This window comes from Pseudophryne corroboree, chromosome 1 (assembly GCF_028390025.1).
Source record: "Pseudophryne corroboree isolate aPseCor3 chromosome 1, aPseCor3.hap2, whole genome shotgun sequence".
Taxonomy (NCBI): domain Eukaryota; kingdom Metazoa; phylum Chordata; class Amphibia; order Anura; family Myobatrachidae; genus Pseudophryne; species Pseudophryne corroboree.
Window position 1 is genome coordinate 896,555,180 of NC_086444.1, and position 20,045 is coordinate 896,575,224.

Sequence of the window (20,045 nt, forward strand, 5' to 3'; positions counted from 1 at the left end):
TAAAAAAAGGACTCCAAAACCTAAAATAAAATTGTCGGAGGAGAAGCGTAAACTTGCCAATATGCCATTTACCACACGGAGTGGCAAGGAACGGCTAAGGCCCTGGCCTATGTTCATGGCTAGTGGTTCAGCTTCACATGAGGATGGAAGCACTCAGCCTCTCGCTAGAAAAATGAAAAGACTCAAGCTGGCAAAAGCAGCACAGCAAAGAACTGTGCATTCTTCGAAATCCCAAATCCACAAGGAGAGTCCAATTGTGTCGGTTGCGATGCCTGACCTTCCCAACACTGGACGTGAAGAGCATGCGCCTTCCACCATTTGCACGCCCCCTGCAAGTGCTGGAAGGAGCACCCGCAGTCCAGTTCCTGATAGTCAGATTGAAGATGTCAGTGTTGAAGTACACCAGGATGAGGAGGATATGGGTGTTGCTGGCGCTGGGGAGGAAATTGACCAGGAGGATTCTGATGGTGAGGTGGTTTGTTTAAGTCAGGCACCCGGGGAGACACCTGTTGTCCGTGGGAGGAATATGGCCGTTGACATGCCAGGTGAAAATACCAAAAAAATCAGCTCTTCGGTGTGGAGGTATTTCACCAGAAATGCGGACAACAGGTGTCAAGCCGTGTGTTCCCTTTGTCAAGCTGTAATAAGTAGGGGTAAGGACGTTAACCACCTCGGAACATCCTCCCTTATACGTCACCTGCAGCGCATTCATAATAAGTCAGTGACAAGTTCAAAAACTTTGGGTGACAGCGGAAGCAGTCCACTGACCAGTAAATCCCTTCCTCTTGTAACCAAGCTCACGCAAACCACCCCACCAACTCCCTCAGTGTCAATTTCCTCCTTCCCCAGGAATGCCAATAGTCCTGCAGGCCATGTCACTGGCAATTCTGACGAGTCCTCTCCTGCCTGGGATTCCTCCGATGCATCCTTGCGTGTAACGCCTACTGCTGCTGGCGCTGCTGTTGTTGCCGCTGGGAGTCGATGGTCATCCCAGAGGGGAAGTCGTAAGCCCACTTGTACTACTTCCAGTAAGCAATTGACTGTTCAACAGTCCTTTGCGAGGAAGATGAAATATCACAGCAGTCATCCTACTGCAAAGCGGATAACTGAGTCCTTGACAACTATGTTGGTGTTAGACGTGCGTCCGGTATCCGCCGTTAGTTCACAGGGAACTAGACAATTTATTGAGGCAGTGTGCCCCCGTTACCAAATACCATCTAGGTTCCACTTCTCTAGGCAGGCGATACCGAGAATGTACACGGACGTCAGAAAAAGACTCACCAGTGTCCTAAAAAATGCAGTTGTACCCAATGTCCACTTAACCACGGACATGTGGACAAGTGGAGCAGGGCAGGGTCAGGACTATATGACTGTGACAGCCCACTGGGTAGATGTATGGACTCCCGCCGCAAGAACAGCAGCGGCGGCACCAGTAGCAGCATCTCGCAAACGCCAACTCTTTCCTAGGCAGGCTACGCTTTGTATCACCGCTTTCCAGAATACGCACACAGCTGAAAACCTCTTACGGCAACTGAGGAAGATCATCGCGGAATGGCTTACCCCAATTGGACTCTCCTGTGGATTTGTGGCATCGGACAACGCCAGCAATATTGTGTGTGCATTAAATATGGGCAAATTCCAGCACGTCCCATGTTTTGCACATACCTTGAATTTGGTGGTGCAGAATTTTTTAAAAAACGACAGGGGCGTGCAAGAGATGCTGTCGGTGGCCAGAAAAATTGCGGGACACTTTCGGCGTACAGGCACCACGTACAGAAGACTGGAGCACCACCAAAAACTACTGAACCTGCCCTGCCATCATCTGAAGCAAGAAGTGGTAACGAGGTGGAATTCAACCCTCTATATGCTTCAGAGGTTGGAGGAGCAGCAAAAGGCCATTCAAGCCTATACAATTGAGCACGATATAGGAGGTGGAATGCACCTGTCTCAAGTGCAGTGGAGAATGATTTCAACGTTGTGCAAGGTTCTGATGCCCTTTGAACTTGCCACACGTGAAGTCAGTTCAGACACTGCCAGCCTGAGTCAGGTCATTCCCCTCATCAGGCTTTTGCAGAAGAAGCTGGAGGCATTGAAGAAGGAGCTAAAAGGGAGCGATTCCGCTAGGCATGTGGGACTTGTGGATGCAGCCCTTAATTCGCTTAACAAGGATTCACGGGTGGTCAATCTGTTGAAATCAGAGCACTACATTTTGGCCACCGTGCTCGATCCTAGATTTAAAGCCTACCTTGGATCTCTCTTTCCGGCAGACACAGGTCTGCTGGGGTTGAAAGACCTGCTGGTGACAAAATTGTCAAGTCAAGCGGAACGCGACCTGTCAACATCTCCTCCTTCACATTCTCCCGCAACTGGGGGTGCGAGGAAAAGGCTCAGAATTCCGAGCCCACCCGCTGGCGGTGATGCAGGGCAGTCTGGAGCGACTGCTGATGCTGACATCTGGTCCGGACTGAAGGACCTGACAACGATTACGGACATGTCGTCTACTGTCACTGCATATGATTCTCTCAACATTGATAGAATGGTGGAGGATTATATGAGTGACCGCATCCAAGTAGGCACGTCACACAGTCCGTACTTATACTGGCAGGAAAAAGAGGCAATTTGGAGGCCCTTGCACAAACTGGCTTTATTCTACCTAAGTTGCCCTCCCACAAGTGTGTACTCCGAAAGAGTGTTTAGTGCCGCCGCTCACCTTGTCAGCAATCGGCGTACGAGGTTACATCCAGAAAATGTGGAGAAGATGATGTTCATTAAAATGAATTATAATCAATTCCTCCGCGGAGACATTGACCAGCAGCAATTGCCTCCACAAAGTACACAGGGAGCTGAGATGGTGGATTCCAGTGGGGACGAATTGATAATCTGTGAGGAGGGGGATGTACACGGTGATATATCGGAGGGTGAAGATGAGGTGGACATCTTGCCTCTGTAGAGCCAGTTTGTGCAAGGAGAGATTAATTGCTTCTTTTTTGGGGGGGGTCCAAACCAACCCGTCATATCAGTCACAGTCGTGTGGCAGACCCTGTCACTGAAATGATGGGTTGGTTAAAGTGTGCATGTCCTGTTTTGTTTATACAACATAAGGGTGGGTGGGAGGGCCCAAGGACAATTCCATCTTGCACCTCTTTTTTCTTTTCTTTTTCTTTGCATCATGTGCTGATTGGGGAGGGTTTTTTGGAAGGGACATCCTGCGTGACACTGCAGTGCCACTCCTAGATGGGCCCGGTGTTTGTGTCGGCCACTAGGGTCGCTAATCTTACTCACACAGCTACCTCATTGCGCCTCTTTTTTTCTTTGCGTCATGTGCTGTTTGGGGAGGGTTTTTTGGAAGGGACATCCTGCGTGACACTGCAGTGCCACTCCTAGATGGGCCCGGTGTTTGTGTCGGCCACTAGGGTCGCTAATCTTACTCACACAGCTACCTCATTGCGCCTCTTTTTTTCTTTGCGTCATGTGCTGTTTGGGGAGGGTTTTTTGGAAGGGCCATCCTGCGTGACACTGCAATGCCACTCCTAGATGGGCCCGGTGTTTGTGTCGGCCACTAGGGTCGCTAATCTTACTCACACAGCTACCTCATTGCGCCTCTTTTTTTCTTTGCGTCATGTGCTGTTTGGGGAGGGTTTTTTGGAAGGGACATCCTGCGTGACACTGCAGTGCCACTCCTAGATGGGCCCGGTGTTTGTGTCGGCCACTAGGGTCGCTTATCTTACTCACACAGCGACCTCGGTGCAAATTTTAGGACTAAAAATAATATTGTGAGGTGTGAGGTATTCAGAATAGACTGAAAATGAGTGTAAATTATGGTTTTTGAGGTTAATAATACTTTGGGATCAAAATGACCCCCAAATTCTATGATTTAAGCTGTTTTTTAGTGTTTTTTGAAAAAAACACCCGAATCCAAAACACACCCGAATCCGACAAAAAAAATTCGGTGAGGTTTTGCCAAAACGCGTTCGAACCCAAAACACGGCCGCGGAACCGAACCCAAAACCAAAACACAAAACCCGAAAAATTTCAGGCGCTCATCTCTACCGCCAACCACTATTCACCCTCGCAGATCAACACCTCAACCCTGGCACACCAAATGCACCAGATACCTACAAAAATGCTCACGCACTGCCGAGCGACAGTGGAGGAAATCACGCTCTAAAGCAGACTTCCTCCATTTCAAATTCATGCTCTCATCCTTCAGTACTGCCCTTTCCCTTGCTAAACAATCATACTTCAAAATCCTCATTTCTACACAGTCTTCCAACCCCCGGCGCCTCTTTGCCACTGTTAACTCCCTCCTCTGCCCACCACCACCTCCTCTCCCTTCCTCATTGTCTGCTCTTGACTTTGCCACTTATTTCACATCCAAGATTGACTCCATACGTCAGGATATCACTTCCCACCAGACCAGCAACCAGCCACCACCCATCCCTTGCCACCCCTCCCCTTCCCTCTTACCAACTCTGACATCTTTCTCCCATGTATCTGGCGAGGAAGTCATGGCCCTCATCCGTTCCTCCCCCCCCCACAACCTCCCCGCTCTACCCTATCCCCTCCCACCTCCTCCGTTACCTCTCCCCTTCTGCCTGTTCCCATCTTGCCCACCTTCTCAATCTCTCTCTTTCATCAGGCACTGTCCCCTCTGCATTCAAGCATGCTCTTGTCTCCCCTATTCTTAAAAAACCTACCCTTGATCCTAACACTCTCTCCAACTATCGACCCATCTCTCTCCTCCCCTTTGCCTCCAAACTTCTTGAGCGTATTGTCTATAATCGCCTCACTGCCTTTCTTTCCTCTCACTCACTGCTTGACCCATTCCAGTCTGGTTTCCGTTCTCTCCACTCCACTGAAACTGCCCTCACAAAAGTCTGCAATGACCTCCATGCAGCCAAATCTAAGGGCCACTACTCTCTGCTTATTCTTCTTGACCTCTCTGCTGCTTTTGACACTGTGGACCACCCTCTCCTTCTGCAAATCCTTCACTCTCTTGGTCTGCGTGATACTGCCCTCTCCTGGCTGTCCTCCTACCTCTCTGATCGTTCCTTCTCTGTCTCCTCTCATGATGCTACCTCCCCCCCACTTCCACTAACTGTTGGTGTCCCCCAAGGCTCTGTTCTTGGTCCTCTCCTTTTCTCTCTCTATACGTCCTCTTTAGGTGAACTCATTAGTTCTTTTAACTTCCAATACCACCTCTATGCTGATGACACTCAAATCTACCTCTCCTCCCCTGATCTCTCCACGGCTCTCCTCACTCGTACCTCAAACTGTCTTTCTGCTATCTCTTCCTGGATGTCTCAGCGCTTTCTTAAACTCAACATGTCTAAGACTGAGCTGATCATCTTCCCACCCTCCCGCACAGCCTCACCTCCCACAATCTCATTATCCATTGATGGCACGACTATATCCCCTAGCCCCCAAGTACGCTGTCTTGGCGTAATCCTTGACTCCTCCCTCTCCTTCAAACCACACATTCAGCACCTCTCACAAACCTGTCATTTTCATCTCAAAAACATTTCTAGAATCAGACCTTTTCTCACCCAGGATGCCACTAAGATCATTATTCACTCACTGATTATTTCCAGACTGGACTACTGTAATCTCCTCTTAACTGGCCTCCCTGACAATTACCTCTCTCCACTCCAATCTATCCTCAATGCTGCTGACCGGCTCATCTTCCTCACCAAACGCACTACGTCTACCTCCCCTCTCCTACAGGCCCTCCACTGGCTTCCCTTCCCTTTCAGAATCCAATTCAAACTTCTCACACTCACTTACAAAGCCCTCACCCACTCCTCTCCCATCTACATCTCTGACCTTATCTCCCTTTACTCTCCCACCCGTCCTCTTCGCTCTGCTAATGCACGCCGACTCTCCTGTCTTCTGATTACTTCCTCCCACTCCTATCTCCAAGATTTTTCACATGCTGCTCCCTTTCTCTGGAATTCTTTACCTCTCCCCCTCAGACTCTCCACCTCTCTACAAAACTTCAAACGGGCTCTTAAGACCCATTTCTTTACCAAACCTAGCCAAATCTCAACATAACCCTCTGTTCCACGCTCTCTATGTACCCCATCTGTGTCATCCCTGTCTGTCTACCCCTCCCCTTAGAATGTAAGCTCTCACGAGTAGGGCCCTCTTCCCTCGTGTGCTTATACTTTTCTTACTTTAATAATCCTCAACTGCCCAGATCCCACAGTTTTTTGACCACCTGGAACTTACCTCTGTTTACTGGTGTAGTTATGCTTAGTTGCCCTGTACTTGTCCTATATTGTATTCAACTGTAAGTCACTGTTTTCCTATTTTTTATGTGCATTTGTACTCTGTAATTGGAAGCTGCGGAACCCTTGTGGCGCCATATAAATAAAGGATAATAATAATAATAATAATAATAATAATAATAATAAACATTTTTTAGTGAGGACCAACATTATGTCTGTGATATAGCTTTACAACACGTAGTTTAGTATTTATTTAACCCCTCGAGACCATCTGATTGGGTTTAGTATGAAATACCCACAATCAGATTTGTAACTAGACTTTTTGGTGCCCTGTGCCAGAGAGACACATTTATAGACCACTGCAAGAAAATGGATTCTTACACAAATCCTCTTTATACCACATTCATGCACTTAACTTGAGAGCTCGTTGCTATTCAGTTACAAAACCCTTTATTACATAACACATTTCAATATACTGCCATATCCAGGATTCAAACCTATAACCTGTTGAATTCTAATCAAACACCCTACTCACTGAGCTATTTGATCCTGCATAAAAACTATGAATACTAAATGAAGCTACTTGTACTTTGTAAAAAAATAATCAGCATTACAATTAAGCAGATCTATGTAGTGTGCAGCCACACATCCAATCCCTTGCAGCCGCACACTACATAGATCTGCTCAGCCGCAATGCTGATCACTTTTTCACAAAGTACAAGGTAAGCTTTAAATAGTTAGAATTCTCTAGCTTAGAATTATCTAACCTTTCTATGCAAGGGCAGATAGCTCAATGACTAGATTGTCTGACTGCAATGCAACAGGCAACGGGTTTGAATCCCGGGTTTGAAATGTAATAAAGGACATTGTGACTGAATAACAAAGATATCTCAAGCTGAGTTCATGAATGTTAGTGACAGAAGGGGTCAGGGTAGGAGACGGGGGCGGTCAGGAGATGCTGGGCTTCAAAAAGGAGGAAAGCTGCAAGTGAAAGTAATTAAAACAGATAATTGAGAAGTGCCACCAACAGCGCCCCCTACCCTGCAGCACTCTGTGCGGTGCCCCCTCTGCACACACCTAGTTACGGCCCTGCCCACAATCAAAATCTCGACGGTCAAAATCCTGACAATTGACCGTCAGTCAAAATCCTGACAAGGTTCAAATCCCGACATGGTCAAAATACCGACATTTAAAATACCGACAAGGTCAAAATACCGACATTTAAAATACCGCCAAGACCAAAATACCGACATTTAAAATGTCGACAGGTTGAAAAGTCGACACGTGTTTTCATTGGTTTTGTGTGTGTATGTCGACAAGGACACCATATAATTGTACCGCGTCCCCTCGCATAGCTCGTTGTGCTCGGCACACCATTATGTTCCCCCTCCAGGTCCACTGGGATGGTAGAGTATGAACAAGTCAGTTTGAATAAAATAATCATGAAAAACTCATGTCGACTCTTTGACCTGTCGACATTTAAAAATTTTGTATTTTGTCCATGTCGGGATTTTGACCGTTGGGATTTTGATTGTAGGAAAATAATTGACCGCATCCCATCTGATTTGTATATATGTTAGACTGGGTACATTATTATGTCTGAGTTGGCATGCACACGCACTCAGCCACACACATCAGGAAAGTGAGGATGTGTTATTTTGTTTTGAATTTTCCATGTCAGGGGTAAGCCTATACCACATTATTATGTGGATATCTGCTCTTTATTATTCTGAGTCATTCAGAATATGCTCGGTGGCTGCACGTACTTTATATCACATCGAGCAGGCTGTACTAAAAGCAAAATGCAGGCAAAACCCAGAAAACTGCTGTTTTGGAAGCTCTGGTCGCATTTCCCATATGTAACAAATTTCAGAAAGTGGTACTATCCAGAGCTTGGACCCGAGAGGCAATGCCATCTATAGCTGATGCAGCCTAATCTAAGTCTATGGGCTTCTTTTCATATTGTGCCCCGAGAGGGATCCAATAGGATCACTCCTAGTTTCCCCGCCAGCTCGCACATGTGCTGGCTGATGGGCGCAGAAAAACTCCTGGCCATAAAGTAGAAGTCCTATAATCACAAAGGACAGCTCGTTTCAGAAGAGCAGTCCGTTGTGATTGTAATCGCAATTCCCCATTCATACCAGTAATATTAACGCTGCAGTATATGTGGTAAGTGTTGGGATGTACCGCATCCAAAATGCGATGTTTGAACCATCCCACCCATTATCATAATTTGATGCTTATTCCTTGTGTGTGCTATTTTACTTTCTGCAAAGCTCTCATTTCCCCTCCTTTGGGGACCATGGCACTGGATTACACACAATGGTACTTACAGTAAATGATTACATCACTGAGACACTGAAATCCCCATACTCTGCCCACCTGCTCTACGAGGTAAAGAATGGCAGAGGATGGAAAGACCGACATACAGTGAAGGGGATTAATGACATACAAGGTAGGCGGAGAGGATTACAATATGAGGGATTTAAGGTAGAGAATGGTGAATGGGGAATTAATTACATGGGACACGGAAGATGATATACTGTATGACTTGTTAAGAATGCGGGACATACATCTGCTCCACTATTCCCCATTCTGCCAATCTGATCTGCAATCACATGATCGATGGTTAGCAATCCATCTGAGAATTGGGGAAATTCAACATGTTAAAAATTCCTGACTCATAGATGCCGACGATTTTTAAGTCGGAATCGACGAATCGAGATTGTCCAACATGTTGGAATCCTCTGATCCCCTGGCACCGTCAGAATGTGGAAAATACTATATATATGGGCCCCTTTAGTTACAGGCAGAGGGAGAAAGCTGATGGGCAGAAATTAATTGTGGGCGAGGGTTGTGTATGGGATAAGAGCACTGGTAAATGAATGACAGGGGAAGGCACACATAATTAAATTAAATAAATACATACATACATACCAGTGATGTGCGGTGAGGTCAGTGGCTGGGGAGGCACTGGCAGCTAAACCATCTTGAATTTAAAAAATTACACTGAGGCGCCATTTTTGAAAATGGTACCGCTCCGCTGCTAAACTCTGCAGATCCCTGCCTGACGCTAATGCTATCACCTCCGCCGTGTCCCGCCGCCTGCACCTCCGCCGCATCCCCCCAACCGCACCTCCGCCGCGCCCACACAGTGATCACAGCGGATCCAGAGACAGATCCGCTGGCCAATCACTGTGGCCTCACTGACAGGGGCTTGTTTTCATGGGTTCAATGCACTTTTACAGCCCGTAGCATGGCCCCGCCTCCGCCTGACCCCCACTGCTGCCCCTGTCCCATTGACAATGGGAGGCACCACTGTTGGTGCCTCCCAAACTCATTTTAAGTATAGAAATGATTAGATTAATTTAAAGGAGATACTTATGACACAGAATATGTGTCATAAGTATCTTCTTTGTATTATTTTAATCATTAATGACAGGGGAGGCACTGCCTCCCCAGCCTGCACGTCCCTGATAGATAGATACATACATACATACATACATACATACATACATACATACATACATACATCATACTTCCCAACTATCTACTAACCAGCCAGATTTTTGGGAACTTGCTTCATTTTGGTGATCGAAGTTAGTGCAGGTATACTGTAGGCATAAAAAAAATAAAGGCTGCAACTGCTCTCAGATGTGGTGATTTTAAAACAGATGGAGCCACGCTAGTCGTGGCTCTGTCTGTGCCTAGGTGCGCCCGCCTAGGCATGCCTAGGATTCAGCGTCTCCGTCTCCAACTGGGTGCACATGCCCATGACGGAGACGTGCCCCATTCGCTAGAATGAGAGAGCGTATCCGGGCAGGAGCGCGCACACCCAGACGGAGACGCTCTCCTATTCTATGAATGGGAGAGCATCTCTGTGCACTCCCGGCGTGACTAGGCGAATGGATCGCCTAGTCACGCCGGGAGTGCTTGTTTGCGATGGAGCCGCCTCAGATGAGCGCGGCTCCATCTGTTATGGTTTACTGTTATCTCTGGAGGTGAATGTGTTCCTCATAAACAGAAATTCCCATGCTGTGAGATGCTGAAGGGGGAAATCAGGACTCAAGATGCTGCGCATTATACATAAATGTACTTAATATTATATATGTATAGGATATTGTGGTGAGAGGGCTTGTGTCTCACCACAATTGCCCATAGGGGGTCATTCCGAGTTGATCGCATGTAGCAACTTTTTGCTGCTCGTGCGATCAACTTGACGCCGCCTATGAGGGAGTGTATTTTAGCATAGCAGGGCTGCGATCGCTTGTGCAGCCTTGCTATGCTAAATAAGTTTTGTGCAGAACAAGACCAGCCATGCACCTACTTACCCAGTGCGACAGATCCAGCGCTGAAGGCTCCGGCTGTGACGTCAGACATCCACCATCCAAACGCCAGGACATGCCTGTGTTTGCCTTACCACACCCGGGACATGGTGAATAGACGCCTCAATCCTCCTTCCCGCTGTCAATCTTCTTGCAATCGTGCCTGCGATCACTTTCTTCGGTCCTGGCCTCGTTGACCGGTGACTGCCGTCGCTGGGCAACGACGCGCATGCGCAATGCGGGCGCCGCGCAGCCCAAGTTCTGACCCGTTCGCACCGCTGCGAAGAACCACTGCATGCGATCGGGTCGGAATGACCCCATTGTCTGGTGGAATAAGCTCCCTCCAAGGGAGAAGAAAACAAGGCCTGCACATTCTGCACCTGTAGTGGAAGTTTATAATTCCAGGCTTTCTGAATGGCACAGCTGCATCTGGATAAACAGAGGTCCAGGTTCACCAGCTCACGCAGAGACAGCAGGAAGTCAGGAGCAGGAGAGGGGTTTAAAAATCCCATTTACCCACAATGCATGGCGCTGATGCCTGTTAGAGGCCAGTGAGCAGTGCTGAGTTTATAGCACCAGGGACTGTGGATATTGGCCGTGCCAAGAGAGCATGGCATCTGTAGCTGTAAGCCACTGCAGCAGAATGACTTGTGAGCACGGGAAGTGCTAGGACCTTTTATGTTTGTTTCATTTTTCTGTATGTACCTGTGTGACCAGGCTCAAGCCTGTGTATGCTGTGTCTGTGCAGTGTCTGATGCGAGTAAAGACACTGTGGTTGTAACTGAAAAACCTGCCTGCGAGTCCTTATTTACAATAATCGTGTTACAATATGCAATTGTTCTGTTTTACATACCTATGGTAGCCCTGTGCAGGTCAGTGTCTGGATGACACGTTATGTGAACATCCTCCTGATGACTGCAGTCATGCTTGCCCCAGTCTTTATTTGTGCAATGAATTAGAATGGACTCCCTGCCTGTGCAGGAAACATCATCCAACCAGATGACACCACTGCTTTCCTCCAAATTAGTTTCCAGAGAGATCTTTCCATACCTAAGAAAGTAAATGTACAGGAAAGTTTGATCTAAAACACTATTAACTTACTAATTTTATACATTGTGAAATATTACACCACATTAACTGATGAACTGGTAGAAACATGCAGTCAGGTTAACCGTAGGTATTTATCAGGCTATAACATAAATCAGATATTTTGTCTATTTGTTTATTATTATTATTATTATTATTATTACATTTTATTTATAGGGCGCCACAAGTGTTTTGCAGCGGCGTACATATGGCAGACATTAGAACAATACAGGGTACACAGAACTTAACATTACAATAACAGGAAAACAAAAACAGAGCACACTTCAGCTGAGATGAAAGGAAGCAAAGGAGTAGTCGTCATACTCCTGGGAGGCAGGCAGCCACTTGTAGAGATAAACAATAATGAGCGAGAGGAGATGCAGGAATGACATCTGCTACGTAGGCTGTAACTGAAGTGTGAGGGAAGAGGGTTGTGGGAACAGGAGGGAAGAGGGCCCTGGTCCAAGCAGCTCACAAACTAGGGGGTGGGGGGAGACAGACAGGTGACATAAGGTGTGAGCAAGCGACAGGCAGCCTGATGGTAGGAAGTAAGCAAGGCATAGATGGCCATGGCATGAGGTAGTGGGTTGGGAGAGTGGACTCGAAACAAGGTTATGCAAAGGGTATGCTTTGATGAACAGGTGAGTTTTCGATGCACGGTTGAAGCTTTGCAAGGTTGGAGAGAGTCTAATAGAGCAAGGGAGCTCGTTCCAGTGAGAGAGGTAGCACAGGTAATATCTTAAATTCACGCATGGGATGCAGTGACCAGGGTAGAGGAGAGACCACGGTCATTGGCCAACCTGAGTGGGCTGGAGTGAGTATGTAGGGACATGAGGTTGGAGATGTAGGGAGCAGTGGAGTTAGAGAGGGCCTTGTACGTGATGGGGTGAGGAGTTTGAAGAGGATTCTGTAAGGAATGGGAGCCAGTGCAGGAGTGGCAGATGTAGAGTGGTGGGAGAGGAAAATAAGTCAAGTGGCAAAATTGAGAACAGATCAGAGTGGAACAGATGGGAGCATAGGAGGCCAGTGAGAAGAATGTTGCAATAATTGAACTGTGAGATTATCAGCAAGAGGACAATACGTTTAGTTGCACTCTGATGTTGCGTAGCTGGAACTGACAAGATTGAGCCAGAGACGTACGTGGGGGGGTAAAGGAGATGGAGTAGTCAAGAGTGATGCTCAAGCAGGGGAGTTGGGGAACAGGAAGGATTATGGTCTTGTCAATAGTGACAGAGATATTAGGGAGGGTGGAGACCCTGGATGGGGGAAAGATGATAAGTTCGGTTTTGTCCATATTGAGCTTCAGGGAGCACTGAGACATCCAGGTGGAGATGGTGGAGAGACAGTTGGAAACCCAAGAGAGGACAGAGAGGGAGAGGTCAGGAGAGGAGAGGTATAGTTGCATTTCGTCGGCATAGAGGTGGTACTGAAAGCCGCAGGAGCTTATGAGCACACCCAGGGAAGAGGTGTACAGGGAGAAGAAAGGAGGACAGGACAGAGCACTGTGGGACACCAATGACGAGGATGGAGGAGGATAGAAGAGGGTGAGTTGTAGCTGGAGGAAGACACTGAGAAGGAGCAGTAACTGAGGTTTGAGGTGAACCAGGCAAGGACATGCTGGAGAGGCCAACGGTCTAGAGAGTGTGGCTATGGAGAGGATTATCTACAGGGTCAAAGGCAGCAGAGAGGTACAGGAGGATTAGCAGAGAGAAGTAACCCCTGGATTTGGCCAAAAGCAATTCATTTGTAACTTTGACAAGGGCAGTTTTAGTGGAGTGTAGGGAGCAAAGGCCAGATTGAGAAGGATCAAGGATGGAGTTGAGAGGTAGCTGTTGATCCAGTTGTAAACCAGCCTCTCAAGTAATTCGGAGGCACAGATGGGGCGGTAATTTGAGATATATTTATCATGAAATCCAGGGACACCAAGAAATCTATCATGCATTGGTAATAGGGGGCATGGCCAAACATGTGGGGCGCAGTCACACCTCTTTGTGGATACCTGGGCCTAAGAGCTCTGCCCTTGGCCAAATTGTATTTGCAGCTGCAAAGGGGGGAGGTTGAAGTTGAATGCTGTATGGTGACAGGGAGGGGAGACAGCAGCAGTCCAGCTCCTGCACTCTGACTGGGTGCCAGCCTGTCTCTCACACACAGTCATCACAGTTCTAAGTGAAAGACTGGCAGCCAATCAAAGGATGGAAGCTAAATTGAGCCATGGAACTGTTCCAAAAGAAATTACATGGCCTGGGGGAATTTCCAGCAGTAGCAGCTCCAGAGGTGGGGCTGCAGGCAGTCCAAAATTCAAATAGGGGAGCCACACCAACTGCCATCAACTGCTATTTCAAACTGACTCACTGCCATTTGGTGTGTCTCCCCTATTTGAATTTTGGACTGCGCTGCAGCCCCACCTCTGAAGCTGCCACTGGTTTCAAGCATTCTGCAAAATAGTTATAATCACTCAATGGGACAGATTACACAAACTCTGCACACTCATCTTGTGAAATACTCTGTGTTGGAGTGAACATTCTGATAGTCAGATCTGGTTGCATATTTTTCATGCACTTTAAAGTAGCCATACAGGAAATAAATAATGATGACAAAACGGTGTACCTATGCACACAGCAAGGGTACGGCATACTATTCTTGGCTGTGATAATTATGACAGTATAATAACATAATTTATGCAGAACTTGCACATCATAGTAGATTATTATGGATAGGCTACTTTAATACAGATATATTGAAAATTACTCTATGTTTACAGAGGATTCTTACTAATTCATCAGTAATAAAGTTCAGCGTCAAAGGGGCAAAGAAAACAGATGTATATGATGTAGACACATGAATACATTCACACACACACACGCGCACACACACACACACGTCTATATATCCAAAAGACAAGATACAAAAACAAGAAGCAGATGTCAGCCTTCTATTGGGCCTCATGTAGATGAATGGCAGCAGTCATTGCGGGTGGTGGTGTTCTCTAATACATCTGTTGTAAGAGCTCTACCGTCTGCACCATTAAGTCAGGACCATTCCTCTTGTTTTACATTCTGTTTTACACAAGCATCATTCTACTCACCATGCACTGGCATTTTGTGTTACAATACATGTTGTATTGTCGTTCCCCAGAGCAATAAATAATTTAGTGAAGATGATATTTTAATGAGACAACAGTAACCAGAAGAACATTTGTTACAGTTTAACCCATTAACTTAGATGTGTTGAAACAGAAGTTATTGATATATTATTTTCTGCCAATCCATCTACAGTACATTTTTACTGTTCTATGCCGATCATAAACCAGTTTCTTTACCACCCTGAAAAATAAAAACTGACCTTTTTTTATTGAGTAATCCAACAACTGTTAGTATTCCCAAACAGCATTCACAATATATCACTTTGCCATCTGAAGAAATGGGTACACCTCTGCTTAATATATAGCCTCACTTAGAAAGCGAAACTAATGGTTTACCCCAGTTAGCCCTCGGTGGCACCTATGTGCATTATCCATAGGTAGAACACAGACAACAATGTGTGATTTTCATTCATTATAAATTAATTGTTGAGACAGTACGTATTAACATGTAAAATAGCTGAATGTACCAATCTATGAGTAAATTAAATCACCTTTTTGAGTTTAAATGTTGTAATGTCTAGCTAGCCACATAATTAAAATCTTTATGGTTGAATTTTGCCATACAAAATAAATATATGGCCGACCTAGTAACCCTGCAAAAACAGAAAAAGGAGCAAAGTCAATTTTGCAGGATACTTCTAATAGTGAAAAAAAAAATTCTTAAATATCATTCCACTTACTTTTATATATAATAATATTATAGTTAACACATATTTATTTTACTATACAGAAAATAAAATAATACTAAAACTTAAAAAATGTACATGGTAGTGAAGGAGCAATCTAACTAGATATAAAGTGCTTAACACAGTCATTAAATTGCATGCTAAGTGTTCTTTCCGACAAATTCACGAGTGGAAACCTAATTGTGCATGTTTCCTTGTTTGTGATTTCTGATAGCTGTTGACCAACAAGATGTCCGATACACAGGAAGCTCACACAGGACACTAAAGTAGCAGTTACTGTTCTGCAGACCAATTCTTCAGTACTCTACTTATATAAATCAATAAAGTCAATGATAAACAAAATAATAACAAACAAAAAAATTAAGAAGCATCAAGAAAATAAGATTTTAAACCTACCGGTAAATCTTTTTCTCGTAGTCCGTAGAGGATGCTGGGGACTCCGTAAGGACCATGGGGATAGACGGGCTCCGCAGGAGACATGGGCACTTTAAGAAAGACTTTAGGTATGGGTGTGCACTGGCTCCTCCCTCTATGCCCCTCCTCCAGACCTCAGTTAGAGAAACTGTGCCCAGAGGAGACGGACAGTACGAGGAAAGGATTTTTGTTAATCCAAGGGCAAGATTCATACCAGCCACACCAATCACACCCTATAACTTGTGTATCCATTAAACAGTTAACAGTATAAAAAAAAAACAACGTAGCATCAGTCCAAAACTGATGAAACTATAACATAACCCTTATGTAAGCAAAACTATATACAAGTCTCGCAGAAGTAGTCCGCACTTGGGACGGGCGCCCAGCATCCTCTACGGACTACGAGAAAAAGATTTACCGGTAGGTTTAAAATCGTATTTTCTCTTACGTCCTAGAGGATGCTGGGGACTCCGTAAGGACCATGGGGATTATACCAAAGCTCCCAAATGGGCAGCAGAGTGCGGATGACTCTGCAACACCGATTGATAACCTGGCTGATGAGGACCTCCTGTTTGCTCAAACTTATAGAACTTTGCAAAGGTGTTTGAACCCAACCAAGTAGCAGCTCGGCACAGTTGTAGTGCCGAAACCCCTCGGGCAGCCGCCCAAGACAAGCCCACCTTCCTAGTGGAATGGGCCTTGACCGATTTTGGTAACGGCAATCCAGCCGTAGAATGCGTCTGCTGAATCGTGTTACAGATCCAGCGAGCAATAGTCTGCTTTGAAGCAGGGGCGCCAACCTTGTTGGCTGCATATAGGACAAACAGTGCTTCTGTTTTTCTGACTCTAGCCGTTCTGGCCACGTAAATTTTCAAAGCCCTGACTACATCAAGGGACTCGGAATCCTCCAAGTCTCGCGTAACCACAGGCACCACAATAGGTTGGTTCATATGAAAAGATGACACCACCTTAGGCAAGAACTGAGGACGGGTCCGCAATTCCGCCCTATCCATATGGAAAACCAGATAGGGGCTTTTATGAGACAATTCCACCAATTCTGACACTCGCCTAGCCGAAGCCAAGGCTAACAACATGACCACCTTCCAAGTGAGATATTTTAACTCCACCGTTTGAAGTGGTTCAAACCAGTGCGACTGAAGGAAACTCAACACCACGTTAAGGTCCCAAGGCGCCACCGGAGGTATAAAAGGAGGCTGAATATGCAGCACTCCCTTCACAAAAGTCTGTACTTCTGGGAGAGAAGCCAATTATTTTTGAAAGAAAATGGATAAGGCCGAAATCTGAACCTTAATGGAGCCTAATTTTAGGCCCAAAATCACTCCAGTCTGTAGGAAGTGAAGGAAACGGCCCAGATGGAATTCTTCCATCGGAGCATTCCTGGCCTCACACCAAGAAACATATTTTCGCCATATCCGGTGATAATGTTTAGCTGTCACGTCCTTCCTAGCCTTTATCAGTAGGAATGACCTCATCCGGAATGCCCTTTTCCGCTAGGATCCGGCGTTCAACCGCCATGCCGTCAAACGCAGCCGCGGCAAGTCTTGGAACAGACAGGGCCCCTGTTGCAACAGGTCCTGTCGCAGAGGAAGAGGCCACGGATCTCCCGTAAGCATTTCCAGCAGATCCGGATACCAGGCCCTTCGTGGCCAATCTGGAACAATGAGAATTGTTCTCACTCCTCTTTTTCTTATTATTCTCAACACCTTGGGTATGAGAGGAAGAGGAGGAAACACATAGACCGACTGGAACACCCACGGTGTCACTAGGGCGTCTACTGCTACCGCCTGAGGGTCTTTTGATCTGGCGCAATACCTCTGTAGCTTTTTGTTGAGGCGGGACGCCATCATGTCTATCTGGGGCAGTCCCCACTGACTTGCAATCTGTGTGAAGACTTCCTGATGAAGTCCCCACTCTCCTGGATGCAGGTCGTGTCTGCTGAGGAAGTCTGCTTCCCAGTTGTCCACGCCCGGAATGAACACTGCTGACAGTGCGCTTACATGATTTTCCGCCCAGCGAAGAATCCTGGTGGCTTCCGCCATTGCCACTCTGCTCCTTGTGCCGCCTTGGCTGTTTACATGAGCCACTGCGGTGATGTTGTCTGACTGGATCAGAACTGGTTGGTCGCGAAAGTAAGTTCTCCGCTTGACATAGGGCGTTGCATATGGCCCTCAGTTCCAGGATGTTGATATGAAGACAAGTCTCTTGACTTGTCCAAAGTCCTTGGAAGTTTCTTCCCTGTGTGACTGCTCCCCACCCTCTGAGGCTTGCGTCCGTGGTCATCAGGATCCAGTCCTGAATGCCGAACCTGCGGCCTTCTAAAAGGTGAGCACTCTGCAGCCACCACAGGAGAGATACCCTGGCTCTGGGGGACAGGGTGATCAGCTGATGAATTTGTAGATGTGACCCGGGCCACTTGTCCAATAGGTCCCATTGGAAAGTCCTTGCATTGAACCTGCCGAAGGGAATGGCTTCGTATGTTGCCATCATCTTTCCCAGGACTTGAGTGCAATGATGTACTGACACTTGTTTTGGCTTCAATAGGTTCTTGACTACAGTCATGAGTTCCTGAGCTTTTTCTATCAGAAGAAAAACCCTTTTCTGGTCTGTGTCCAGAATCATGCCCAATAAGGTCAGACGAGTCGTAGGAACCAGCTGCGACTTCGGGATATTGAGAATCCAGCCGTGTTGCTGTAACACCTTCAGTGAAAGTGACACACTGTTCAGTAACTTCTCTCGTGATCTCGCTTTTATGAGGAGATCGTCCAAGTATGGGATAATTGTGACACCCTGCTTGCACAGGAGCACCATCATTTCCGCCATTACCTTGGTGAAAATCCTCGGGGCCGTGGAAAGCCCAAACGGCAACGTCTGAAATTGGTAATGACAATCCTGTACCGCAAATCTCAGGTACACCTGGTGAGGTGGATAAATTGGAACATGAAGGTATGCATCCTTTATGTCCAGAGATACCATAAAATCCCCACCTTCCAGGCTGGCGATGACCGCTCTGAGCGATTCCATCTTGAACTTGAACTGTTTTAAGTATAGGGTCAGGGATTTTAAATTCAAAATGGGTCTGACCGAACCGTCCGGTTTCAGGACTACAAACAGAGTTGAGTAGTATCCCTTCCCACTTTGAAGCAGGGGAACCTCGACCACCACTTGTTGAAGACACAATTTGTGAATAGCATTTATCACTATCTCCCTTTCTAGGGGAGAAGTCGGTAGAGCCGATTTGAAAAACCGGCGAGGAGGCACCTCTTCGAATTCCAGCTTGTATCCCTGAGAAACAATTTCCATTGCCCAGGGATCCACCTGTGAGTGAACCCAGATGTGGTTGAAAAGTCGAAGACGTGCCCCCATTAGGGCGGACTCTCTCAGCGGAGCCCCGGCGTCATGCGGTAGATTTTGCAGAGGCCGGGGAGGACTTCTGTTTCTGGGAACTAGCTGTGTTGTGCAGCTTTTTTCCTCTGCCCTGACCTCTGGCAAGAAAGGACGATCCACGTACTCTTTTGCTTTTATTTGACCGAAATGACTGCATTTGATAATGTGGCGCTTTCTTAGGCTGTGAGGGAACATAAGGCAAAAAATTCGATTTACCTGCCGTAGCTGTGGAGACGAGGTCCGAGAGACCTTCCCCAAACAATTCCTCACCCTTGTAAGGCAAAACCTCCATATGCCTCTTTGAGTCGGCATCACCTGTCCACTGCCGGGTCCATAAGACTCGCCTAGCAGAAATAGACATAGCGTTTATTCTGGAACCCAGTAGACTAATGTCTCTCTGAGCATCTCTCATATATAAGACAGCATCTTTTATATGCCCTAGGGTCAATAAAATGGTATCCTTATCTAGGGTCTCAATTTCCACTGATAAGGAATCTGTCCATGCTGCTACAGCGCTACAAACCCAGGCCGACGCAATAGCCGGTCTGAGTAACGTACCAGAATGTGTGTAAATGGACTTCAAGGTAACCTCCTGCTTGCGGTCAGCAGGATCCTTGAGGGTAGCCGTATCTTGGGATGGCAGCGCTATCTTTTTTGATAAGCGTGTCAATGCTTTGTCTACCCTAGGGGAGGATTCCCAACGTATCCTGTCCATTGGCGGGAAAGGATACGCCATAAGAATCCTTTTGGGAATCTGCAG

At 46.6% G+C, this 20,045-nt stretch overlaps 1 protein-coding gene across 4 annotated transcripts in view; it reads right to left on the reverse strand.

Moving 5' to 3' along the window:
• Positions 1-20,045, reverse strand: part of PRSS12 (serine protease 12) — a 363,418-nt gene that overhangs the window by 163,857 nt on the left and 179,516 nt on the right. For all 4 annotated transcript variants that reach the window (XM_063920221.1, XM_063920220.1, XM_063920222.1 and 1 more), the window contains one exon: positions 11,406-11,602. In XM_063920221.1, the coding sequence (XP_063776291.1) occupies positions 11,406-11,602 (197 nt within the window). The remainder of the gene's footprint in view (positions 1-11,405; positions 11,603-20,045) is intronic.